Source organism: Cucurbita moschata, unplaced genomic scaffold (assembly GCF_002738365.1).
Source record: "Cucurbita moschata cultivar Rifu unplaced genomic scaffold, Cmos_1.0 Cmo_Scf00003, whole genome shotgun sequence".
NCBI classification, from domain to species: domain Eukaryota; kingdom Viridiplantae; phylum Streptophyta; class Magnoliopsida; order Cucurbitales; family Cucurbitaceae; genus Cucurbita; species Cucurbita moschata.
Window position 1 is genome coordinate 6,910,054 of NW_019268519.1, and position 13,325 is coordinate 6,923,378.

The 13,325-nt window shown below is 37.2% G+C and overlaps 1 protein-coding gene across 1 annotated transcript; it reads right to left on the reverse strand.

Moving 5' to 3' along the window:
* Positions 1-10,677: 10,677 nt before the first annotated feature.
* Positions 10,678-12,697, reverse strand: LOC111441145 (60S ribosomal protein L22-2). Its single transcript, XM_023078086.1, has 3 exons — positions 12,589-12,697; positions 12,245-12,495; positions 10,678-11,025 (listed from the first exon to the last, which is right to left on the reverse strand). The coding sequence occupies exons 2-3, from the start codon at positions 12,472-12,474 to the stop codon at positions 10,881-10,883; spliced, it is 375 nt and encodes a 124-aa protein (XP_022933854.1). The 5' UTR covers positions 12,475-12,495; positions 12,589-12,697; the 3' UTR covers positions 10,678-10,880.
* Positions 12,698-13,325: the final 628 nt, after the last annotated feature.

Genomic DNA, 13,325 nt, shown 5'->3' on the forward strand with positions numbered 1-13,325 from the left:
TCCTTGCTCTATGCTTAGGAATTCACGTTGCTTCCTGTATCATACCACTGGTTTGAAGTATTTTCGAAGGAATTCTTCTTTAAAGTGACTAGTTGCACCAAAGTTAGGCATTACTGCGTAGCAGGTAAGTGGTGCAACTCAATCCCTATTCTTTCGGACACTTTATGCATCGAAAAACCTTGTCAATAGAAGACAACCACAATTTAGCTACCACTAGATCCTTGGACTTTCCATCAAATACTTCGGGGTCCCAACATTTGAAAGCTCTGAAATACTTGCTTTCTTCTGTCGTGTTGACGTTTCTCTAGTTGTGTTGGATCATCTGTCTGCAATTTTGCACTAAGGTCGGTACCAGTTATGTCATTTTCCAAGTTGTTTGTGCCAAGGATTGCATCACTCTCATCATTAAGGCCCTATTAAATACTCTCTAAGCATCATGGTTTGCTCATGGTGGACCTGGTGGGGGAACTCCTACGGCCGGGTTTGGGTCTACATTTACTAATTGCTCTTGAGGTGAAGCTTCTAAAGGTGAGTCCTCCTGTACCCTTGCAGGCCCACTTCAAGTACGTGTTCTCCCCTCTCCCCCACCATTTTCTTCACTGCCGCATCATCATTTCCTTGTTCAATTCCTAATATTCAATTAATCACTTCATAAAATTATAATTTACAGTCGAGTTTATGCGGCATGCATTATCCATTATCTTTGACTTACAAATATATGTAAAATCAAGTATGATAATTAATGAAAATAACAATATTCATCAATTTCGACAATGCATAATCATACATTCTATGGCCAAGCATACCTGGAAGTGACGCGGGTTTACCGTTCAATCATGGGCAACCCAAAGCTTACGACTTAAGCAATCTACATAATCAAAAAACTAGGCTCTGACACCAACTGTAACAGCCCGACTTTTCTTACACATACGGTCAGGGTCGTTACAAAGAAAAGTGATTTTAAAATTTTAAAATAAACGAAAAATATCCAAAAAGAGTAATTTATTAAATCATGTGTGGGTACCCTTTAAAGAAAGTTTAAAATACATGCAACCTAAATAAAACTATTCTAACAACATAAAAACTTAAAACCAAAAGTTAACTCAATTTGACTCTAATCCCCCATAAATTAGGTGTCCTCTCACATAGTTTAAATCAATGAACAACTAAATGGGAAACGCCTATCAATGAAAACAAAAAATTCTCGAGCCGCCCTATGACTACTTCTCCACCCTACTTGTCACTTTCGTGCCACAACCTCGCCTGAAATTCATTTTTAAAAATAGGGTGAGTATTAAAATAATTAGTAAGAAACTCTCGTATTGGGTCAAATACATAAACCATCATATGGCGATCAAACAAAATTGAGGAACCTTAGTGGTTAATTACCCCAAACATACGGCGTGTAATTTTTATCACATTAAATTCAACATCCACTCTTACTCCTTAAAATGATTATCAATGGCTGGTTACTCGAACACACAACGTCTAACCTTTACCTTGATAACCATTTTTTGTAAGCACCCCGTGGAGTGACCATTAGTGGTTGGTTACTCGATAAACACAACATGTAACCCTTACCACATAAAAATAAACATCTCTCCTTACTCCTTAACTGATTATCAACGATTGGTTACCTGAACCACATAGCGTGCAACCCTTAGCTTGATTACCATTTTCTGCAATCACCCTACAGAGTGACTATTAGTGGCTGGTTACCCGAAACACAGCTTTTAACCCTTACCACAACTACCTTAATCAACAAATATAACATTCATGAATTAGGTACCAAAACGTTTGATTTCATGACCAACCATATATTAAGCCACAACTCACATCAAACATATTCTCAATCATCAAACATAATTATGCATTCAATAGGTCTCATAAGATTTATTTTCATTGTCAACATACAACGTATCATACGACACACAACCATACAATAGCAAACATATTAAACCCTTTTAGAAAAATAAAACATTTAAGTTTCAATAGGAAAGTCCCTTACCTAGAGTGCTTCTTTTCTAATCGTCCCTATAGATATTGGTCCAACTCCGACGTAGATCGAGTCTACATTTAAACACCCAACTTGGCTTAATACAACGATTCCTACAAATCAGAGGATTTTATTACTTTCCTTCTTCCTACGTAGAGGCTGGTTCCTATCCTAACTATCCAGAGAAAAAACCGCGTTGTAACTTTGTTGGTTGGCAGGTTATACCTTGGTTACTCCATAGACATTTAGAGGTAAAAGGTAAGAGTATGGAAAATTCAAAGTCGAGGTTGGACTCAAAGAACAAGTCACAAGAAAACTCACCGTTTACTCCTTCAAATGGTGGTTTCGATGATGGCGGCAATGCTCAAATCGCGACAGTGACATGGGTGACGAGCGACAGTTGTCCAATGTGCGATGGTGCCTGGCGGTGGTCGTCCGATGTGCGAAGGCAGCTCGAGACGACATAAGTGATGGTCGCGCGGGATGGCGTGAGCAATGGGTGATGGTGGCAGTAGTTTAAAGAAGAAGAAGATGATCATCAAGAGGAAGGAAAAGGTGGCAGCTAGGGTTTGTGAGCCGGGTGGTTGGCTGTGGGTTTGACTATATTTAGTTGAATCCCTAGGGTTTATTTTTTATGTATTGCATATGGCCAACATGAGTGCTTCAGTCAAAAGTTAATTGAGAAGCTTAATATTTCACATGACAATCATATGCAACTCGATTTTGATCTTAGTTGAGTTAAGAACTCCTGCCTGTGAGGCTTGTCCTTTAATTCGCATTGGTGAGAATGGCTCTGGCAGGTGATTCAATATGTCTACTATTTTGAGGACTTAAAACAAATAGGGAGTTGGGAACATAATATCATGAGATCGCATCCACACATTTCCATATATGGAGAGTAGATGAGTTATTATCTTTAGTACTAATTTCGAGACTTGAACAGTGAAGCTCCACCCTCTCATTGGACAGAAAGGGACTTGATTTATGATTGGATCATAAACAAATTGTTCATTAGAGAATAAGTGGTACTTAAGGTGAAAGATGTAATTACAGAGGTAACACGGACTTTTCACCCATCTGTAATTATGAACAACTCGTGAATGATTGACTTGCTTGTAATGATTATATCAATGGACATAACTTGTCCTACGGTACATAAAAGTGCAACTCTGGTCCTACAGTGGAGTTATTTATAGTTAATGAATTGAAATTGGTTAATTAAAAAGTTTAATTAATTAATTTTGTATCATTCGAACTTATAATCTCTAGGTCCACAAGGGCTCTTGCTAGCTCATAGTAACACTAAAAGGTTCACTTAATTTAAACCAAAAATTGAAGTGTTCAAATTAATATTTAATATATTAGATATATTAAAAATAAATGCAGAAAAATATATTAAAATATTAATTTGAAGAATTCAAATTAATTTTTAATATATTAGATATATAAAAAGAGAAAATATATTTATTGCATTTGATATATTAAATATTAATTAATGTATATTGATACATTAAATAAAAATATATTTGAAATTTGAATGAGATTCAAATTAGTTAAATATATATTAGAATATCTTATAACATTTAAATATGATTTGAATAAGATACTATATCCTAATATATTAGATATTCAAATATATTATTTGAGTCCCTGTAAATAGGACCCTTAGGTTACTCGAGAGTAAATTGATCGCTCACACTTTTTGTGTAGAATGAAACTCGTTCTTCTAGAGAATTCTCTTGAAACTCTCCTCCAATTTTTGTGTGATTTAATTTCAAAGAGGCTCTCACAAGCCTTAGCTTTGTGTTTGAGTCATAGCAACAAGATCTTGTGGAATGTGAATAACTTCTACAATACTTCATGGAATCTTGCAAGCTAGGGTTTCTACAATGTAGAATTCTTGCTCTTGTTGCTTTATTTTAATTCTTAATAAAAATCAAAATAGTTCCCAATGCTTCCCCTATATGGATGAAGAGTTCATTCCCTTCAGATTGTTCATGATTAATTATCTTTCTTAACAAGACATCCCAAACATCCATCCTTACAAGTTATCATCAGGGCAAGCGCTTTTCTAGGTCCATGCCATGTCATTTACGGATTTCGTACAAGATAATGGGTACATATACCAACCTCCAATACATGGGCTCGAGCGCAATCGTGGCATACCCATGTCGTCCGACATTGTCCTTGAAATACCCATTTCAAAGGAAGATATGCATTTGCCATGCTTGCCCACATTGTGACATATATATGTGCCACAAGGTTCTCACTTAGGCCACAGGACTCGAGGATGGTGGAGATATTGTTGGGATATGGAGCCTGATGCCTATTTATAGTAAAAGATCTAGAAGAGATATATATAGTATTTCGTAAAGATCTAGTATACATATATAAATTAGATATTTCATCAAGATTTGGTAGAGATATATTTGGTAGATTATATTTCATAGGTAGTTAAATCTGTTAAAGTTATATTTAGCAAACGGAAACCATATATATATATACTATTAGGCAGTGCTCAAAATGTATTTTCTTCATTCTCTATATTCTCTCTCATGAGCATACTTGAAATCATCAATAAAACATTTAGCTAATATTCCTCCTTGAATTTTCTCTCTTGTATTTTTTGTGTTTATCTTGATCGAGTGTGTGCGTTGTTGTGCAATCTTAACAACTAGTATTAGAGAAAGGCGAGATTCACCATGATCTCTGAAGATGGAAAGTTCAAATATTGGAATTGAAAAGTTTGATGGATCCGATTCGGTTTCTGGAAGATGTAGATTGAGGATTTTCTGTACCAGAAAGATCTTCATGAACCCCTGTTGGGGTGAAGCTGGATACCCTGACCATGAAGCAGTGGAAACTCAAAAATCGTCAGGCCTTAGGGTTGATCCGATTGACGTTGTCCAGAAATAAAGCATTCAACATCATCAAGGAGAAGATAACGTCAGATCTGTTGAAGGTGCTGTCGAATATGTACGAAAAATCGTCGGCTATGAACAAGGTGTATTTGCTGCGGAGATTGTTCAATCTAGAAGTGTCTGAAGGTGGATCTATTGTTGATCATATAAACGAATACAATATGATTGTAAGTCAACTGAGTTCGATGGACATTAATTTCGAAGACGAAATTAAAGCATTGATTTTGATGTCATCTGTACTCGAGTCGTGGGATACTATTGTTGTCGTGATCAGCAGTTCCCGAGGATTTGAGAAACTAAAGTTTGATGAAATCTGAGATGTAGCTCTTAACGAAAGTGACGCAAACGAGAAATTGGAGATTCATCTGATGATGCTCTCAATGTTGACCAAAGGGGAGGAACTAAATCGAAAGGCCCAAATAAAGGTCGATCAAAATGAAAGAACCGTAAAAATTTTCCAATAGTCCAAACGTAACGTATGGAGTTCTGGAGAAAAAGGTCACTTTCGGACATATTGTACAAGACCAAAGAAAAAGCAGAATCACAAATCAGAAGATGATGATGATTCTATAAATTCCCCAGAAAACATTGAGGATGCTCTAATCCTCAATATGAACAATCCAACTGAATCTTGGATTTTGGATTCAGATGCATCTGTTCATTCATCTCCAAATAAAGAGTTGTTTCAGAATTTCAAGAAGGTGTATCTTGCTGACAACAAAGATTTGGAGACCAAAGAAAAGAGGGATGTCTGCATAAAAACTCCAGCAGGAAATTAGTGAAAATTAAAGGATGTCAGATATATTCCTAGTCTCAAGAAGAACCTAATCTCTATTGGTCGGTTGGATAGCACAGGTTATGCAACAGAGTTTGGGAAGAGTTCGTGGAAGATTGTGAAGGGTGCTATAGTGGCAGCATGTGGCACAAAATCTGGAACCCTATACACCATTGCAAGGTGTATGAACATGGCTACTGTTGCTAACAATGCTTCAAATTCAAGTTTATGGCACAATAGACTTGAACATATGAGCGTCAAATGAATGAAGATGTTGGCTACGAAAGGAGATTTAAAAGGTTTGAAGTCTGTTGATATGAGTCCTTGTGAGAACTGCGTTATAAGAAAACATAAACAAATTAATTTCACAAGGACTGTCGGAGAACTGAAGAAAGTGCAATTGAAAATGGTTCATACAGACGTTTGGGGACCATCTCCAGTCCCATCACTTAATGGATCAAAGTTTTACGTCACTTTCATCGCTGATTTTAGCAGGAAGATATGGATTTATTTCCTGAAACACAAGTTAGATGTGTTTGCCACCTTCAAGAAGTGGAAAGCTAAAGTTGAAAATCAGACCAGCTTGAAGATCAAATGCTTGAGGTCTGACAATGGAGGAGAGTACAAGTCAGAATTCAAACATTTTGTGCAGCAGAGGGAATTCAATTAATGAGGATAGTTCTTGGTAAAGCAAGATAAAAAGGTGTTATTGAAAGGATGAACAGAACATTGAATGAGCAGGCAAAGAGTATGAAGATTCATTCTGGATTGCCAAAGACATTATGGGTCCATGCTGTAAATACAGCAGTCTACTTAACTAATAGAGATTCGTCAGTACCCTTGGAGTTCAAGTTGCCATAAGAAGTATGAACGGGAAAATAACTCAAGTACTCTCACTTAAGAACTTTTGGTCGCACTGCGTATGTTGTGTTGATCCAGAGAAGAGTTACAAGTTTAACATTGAGCCGGTAGAGTGCTACCTCATAGGCTATGATTCTGACATGTTTGGGTACAAGTTTTGGGATGTTAAGAATAAGAGAATTCTAAGACACTATGACATGATTTTTGATGAAAATGTCTTGTACAAGGACAAAGAGAAGAAATGTTCCAAGATAATGAAACAAGTGGGAGTTGAGGTTGAGTTGTAGAACAATTCACAGGATGATGTTGCAGATACTCAAGAAACTTTTGAGACTGTTGTTAAGTAACTAGAGGTGGAATAAGTGACACCAGAGCAGGTGTTGAGAAGATCATCCAGAACTATCAAAGTACCAGATAAGTATGTACCTCCATTACGCTATCTGTTGTTGATTGATGGAGGGGAACTAGAGCTCTTTAATGAGACCCTACAGTTGGAGAATACAACCACGGGGGGAGCAAACCATGGATGATGGGATGTCATGCAGTTGGTGAGGAACCCGGTCTATCACTCAAAGACAAAACACATAAGGCGATATCATTTCACTCGCAGATTAGTGAAAGATGGTGATGTGTTTGGAGGAGATAGAGGGTGCAAAGAATCCAGCAAACATGTTGACAAAATGTGTTGATGTTGCAACATTGAGGTTGTGCAAAGCCTCAATTCGTATGGTGCAATGAAGATTAAGAATAAAATTTTTGATTGGCTAATCAGTCTCCAAGTGGAGATTGTTGGAATATGGAACCCGGTGCCTACTTATAGCAAAAGATCTGCTACAGATATATATAATAGATATTTCATAAAGATTTGGTAGATTATATTGGTTAAATTTGTTAAAATTATATTTTGTAAACGGAAACCATATATATATATATATACCCATTAGGCAGTGCTCTCAAAATATACTTTCTTCATTCTCTATATTCTCTCTTGTGTGCATACTTGAAGTCATTAATAAAACCGTTAGGTAATATTTCTCTTTGAATTTTCTCTCTCCTATTTTTTGTGTTCATCTTGATTAAGTGTGTTCGTTATTATTCAATCCTAATAGATATTACACCATGTCTCCCCCTATCGTTTTGAGGCATTTTTAATCCTTCTAGAGTAACTTCATTTTGCGAGTGGTCATACAACACCTGAGTGTCCGTCGAATATCCGATCGAAAGTAAATTTGGTGAGCTTTCATCTTTCACATGAGATTTATCTCCCGAGTCGCATTGCGAAAACTCATATTGAAACTCTGACTTCTGAGGTTATGGCTTGAGGCCCTACCTAGCCCACTCCGAGCTTGTTTTCGATACTCGTGTCGCCTCGTTCTCTCCAAACTTACTTACCCCTAATTTTGACTTTAATGCACACTCTTTTTAGTGTGTTGGATGATGCAATTTCCTCCTTGGCCGCATCATGACACTTGTGTATCTTGTCCCTCATGTGGCTAGATGTGCGCTACTAAAGGGTCACTACCTTTTCTGTCCGTGTGTGGATGTCACAACTTACTGTCTTCCTAGTGAGGTTGTGACATTCTCTCCCACTTAAACTAGTCATCATCCTTGATGAGTTACTCGGAGGTACCATCCATCATAGATTGTGACACTCTCACCTATATAATCTCGACATTGCTCGATGATAATTTGAACATCAGACTGGCTACTAACTTGACCTGTTGAATTTTACCATGCTCTAGAATGAATGCAAAATCTTATACACTACTTATGGGTTATCACACTGATGAACCTCCTCTCGATCTTTGAGATTTGCAGCATAAGCATGGCAAAACAAAACTTACCTAATGGTTGTGGTCTATCCCACAAGGGACCTAACTCAACTCGACTCACTAGGCAAATTATGGCAAAATTAACATTGGTATTCCTCGCTTGAGCTAAGGAGAGCGTACCCCACACGTGGCCACTTTGTCCTCAACCATTGTATTCTCTAAGCCACACATAGATCTATATAATGACATTCTCTTGTCAGGGCCACAACCCTTTACAATAGCAACATGGACTTGTGTATCACGATATTTTCTCATCATGGCCACAACCCTTTTCGGAAGCAAGGTTTAGAACCTTGTAACACGGCTCCATGTTGGCATTATGCTTCAACCAAATTCTCAACTAACCACCTTTAAATTGCAAGCTTTGCGCTGATACTTTTCTAGTCTTGTTACAGCTTCATGCACTATGTCGCTCATTTCGAGCCTAATGCTCTCTTTTTTTAGCGGATGTTGGTATTGTAAATTCTTGTGAAGCCATCCACCTTAGACACGAGGTGATGGCTCAAGGAACCTATGTGTGCTCATTTCTTGGAGCACTTCTTGGGGGTGAGCAACCCATTCTCTTGGGCTCTCCCCCGCTTAACTCAGCTGTCTCATTTGCAGTGACGTCATCTAACCATATAGACTTACATTGTGCACATTTTCCACTTGACCAGCGCATGTCTCATACGACCCCCAACTGCTTTGCTTACAACCATTGGCATTATTCCTATGATGTGAATGACTCTTTCAAAGACACCTTCTAGATATCACTTGCCCAGTTTTAGATCTATCAAGTCATTGGCAAATGAACCTGGTTTGTGCTTCTTTGATGGGTAAGACTTCATCTAAGAGAGTTTGGCTTCAACCCAAAAAAAACTATTCATGATTCTGACCCACAATTTTCCTACCTTATCTAACATTCGTGACACACTTGGTGAAGTCTTTATTCAACCTTTGGGTTCATATTTCAAATTGTCTTATCCAACTTAGATACACAAAGTGTGGCTCTTGTACAAACTGTCACAGTCGTACATCTTCAACCGTGCGGCATCATGATCTTGACACGCTCATGACCAGCCTTAAGGGGAACTCAAACCCTATTTCTATTTTTCGCCCAGCTTTATGGCTTCGTCGAACCTCAGGTCAGGTTCACCTTCACCAACCAAACACAACATCTGCAGAATTCGAGTTTGTTTGGCCACACACACCGCCCATACGTGCATATTCAATCATTTGTGTCTCTAGCCGACTTGCCGCTACACTAAGCCAAGTCATCTGGCTCAACCATACCTTTTCTCTAGGTCAAGGTCTCTCATGTGCAACGTCGCACCTCAATCACCATCTTGGTTCCCAACAACAAAACCCATGTATCGTGATGTCATCCCACGTCTCAGGACACCTCAACCATCTTGGCTTCGGACTTGTCTATCGTGATCGATCCATGTGTCACTCATCTCATTGGAATATCCCGAACATCCATCTATCTGGGTTCTCATCGAGGCATGAACTCTCTCTTATCCATGTCATGTCATTCGACACTGCCCTTGAAAGACTCATTTCAAAGGAATACTCGAGATGCTCGTCTTGCAATGCTCACCCATGTTGTGACATACATATGTGACATAGGGTAGCTCGCTTAGGCCATAAGGCCCAGAGGTGGCGGAGAGCTGACATCATGCCCCGTAGTAGTACATTTTGAGACATTTCCAATTTTCTTGACTAGATGTCACTTTGGCGATCAATTACATGGCCCCGTGGAGCGTGACACCAAATTTGGTGACTTTCATATAAACAAAGAGCCACATGTCGAAACTCATATCAACTTTAATTTTTTAAGTTCTTCTGGCGTGGATGATTTTATTTTAATATAAGATAATTGATTATGTAATTAATTATATGACCAATATTATAATGAATACTAATATATTATTACCTTACATTCTTATGCAAAATGTTACATTCAAAAAAAAATATATCAAGTTTTACTAGTATATAATTAATCATATCTATATATTCATGTTTATATCTTTGAACCCAACTTATGCAAATGGGGGAGTGGAATATGTAATAATGGAATGAATAAAACAGTTATATGAAAGTTCAACAATTTAGGAAAGTTTGAATATGCGAAGGTAAGTCTATTGGTTATGGGAACTTTGGATATTTTCAAATTTTGAGAAATGACTTGATTATTTTGGTTTAAAAGAATATACTGAGGGAAAATATTAGACGTAGTTGCTGGGGGAAGAAACCTTAAGAATCATCTTTCATGAGAAAAATATATGCATACGATAAGTGAAACATTGGTGGTTGTGAGTGAAAAATTGTTGGTGTTGCTCAAATATGACACAAAAACAACAGCAATCTAAGACTGTCGAAGAAAACAAAATTGCTAAACTGCATTAGTTCGAATGGAAAAAATAAAGGATCACACAAGCAACAGTAGTAACAAAAACAGTGAGAGATTGCTGCGACATAACTTGTTCCTTAAATGCAATGTCAAATTCATAAATTTAATCCTCTTCCTCTCCCTCATTCTCGGCAATGTTGAAGTACCTGAGTTCGTAAACGTTCCTGTCTTTGTTCGCAGCGATCACTCGTAGCCAATCCCGCACATTGTGTTTCTTCAGGTACTTCTTGGTCAAGTACTTCAAATATCTACAACAGACAGATATAAGATAAAATCAGTCATAGTTCATGTTCCTTACCCATACAAGCATTTTTGTTTTATAGACGCCAGAGTTCTCGAGGCCAAATGGCTAATGCTACATGTCAGAAGAACAAACGGAGAGACTAATGCAATTTAGATATTGAGTTTCTACAACTGCCTAAGATATTGCTTGGTAACACATCACCAATGAGTAAATAGGTCGAGCGATTTGTGATCTATTCTATCCCTCTCAGTTCCTATTCCTTTATCTTCAAGTGTAGGAATGAAGACACAATTAAATGCAAAAACATAGACACAAATACATAAGTCGATCGACAGCAATCAACTCCATGAACCATCTCAATAATATGATAGGATGAACTTATTTGAAGATCACATTACTTCATTGGGGAAAGGAACGAGGGAGGGAATAAGCTAAATAACAAAATCAATCACAAATCACAAATCATTAGAACTATGTGCCCACATGAATACTTGGACAAAAAATTAGCAAATTTATCGGAATAATCGATTCAAAAGAACAAATAACTAGCACATCAAACATCACAGTGTTCTATTTCTACTTCTTATTCACAAACAAACCTATGCAACGAGCACACCAAGTAAACATAACAAGTTCACCATGTTTAGGTTACACTCCAAATAGTTACACAAGGAAACTGCCAATCAACTTTCCAATATGAACAGCCTATTCTATATCCCAAACTTCAAAAATAGAAGAATCAAAACCCGTTAAGAAATTATATAATCAGAGCCCTCAAAATGTTGTAATGGTATTCGAAATGTTGACTCAGAATTCTACAAATGGATTTTCAATACGCATTCAATCAATTACTTTATACAGAACAAAATTCAAACGAAACAACCCTTATTTTAGAATCAATTATTCTGCCCTCGCCTCAAATCTCAGAATTCTCCATTGGAGTTCAGTACATTCAATCATGTTCATCATACAAACAAATATCAAACATATCAAGCCTAAGTCCCCCCTCACTATAACAAATCTAAAATATAGCTTCAGAACAATAGCACATATTTGTAACATTCAAAACACTATCGAGTAAGAAATATTCAACCTAGCCACTCCTCAATACAAACTTTATGTACAAAACTACATCCAGAATACAACTTCTGAAATAAAACTGGCCTCAACATTGATTCATAACAAACTAATGATTCAAATGAAAGGAAAAAAAAAACGTATACCTCTTGGAGAAATTACTGTCAGAAGTGACGGTAATTTTACTCTTCTCACGAGTAACAGAGACGGCATCGCCAAGAGCTCCAGCCTTGCCTCCGACTTTAATCCTCTCCAAAAGAAACTTTTCCAGAGAAGCAATGTCCATAATCTTATCTTCCACCGGCTTCGAACAGTCGATTGTGAAGGTTACTCCCTTCTTCTTCCCCTTGGGACCGGCTGCACCTCCTCGACTCATTTTCGATTTAGTTAAAAACCTCTGCAATCAGAAGAAAATCCAATGTATTGATGCCTAAAAACGACTAGATTAAGATCATTGGTAGCAACATAACAGAGAGGAAGAGAGAATTACCGGGTGCTGCAGAGAAATTGAGAACACAGATACCAACGGCCGCCAAGTAAAGCCCTAGACGAGCTAGGTTTATAATATATAGTAACCAGATTGGGCCGCCGATGGACATGGACTTCCAATGGGTTTGTTCTCTTAACCCACACACTACACCCCACTTGGCTAGGTAGCTCGAGGGGTTAAATGTCGATCAACTCAAATTATTCCGTTCAAACTATGAATATTGAATTGGTCGATTCGATTTGGATTAAATTTTTAAAAAATCAAAAAGTTCAGTTCGATTTGAGTGTTATCATTTTTTTGTCGGGTCAATCCAATCAACTCGAAAATAGGGTTACAATCCAACTCAGCTCAACCCTACTTATAAAAATATTAAGTATATTTTAAGTTGTTAACTAAGGCCAGGGATGAGCTGTGACTTATAAATGTTTAATATTGAAATTTCAGTTATTAATATAACATGTATTATATATAAATATCGACAACCCAACCTAATATAACATGTGTTATTGGGTTGTGGATTATATTCAAGATGCTCGAGTCACCAATCCAACCAATTTAAATTTTTAGATTTATTTAAAAGATTTTTTCAACTCAATCCATACGCACATTGTATCGAGGGAGATATGACGTCAATATTTTCTCGTATAACTTTAGAGCCCATTTTGCATAATAATAGAACTTGTATTTTCAAGAACAATGGTTCGATTAGTGGAGAAATTGGACACAGTGTTCGTAGT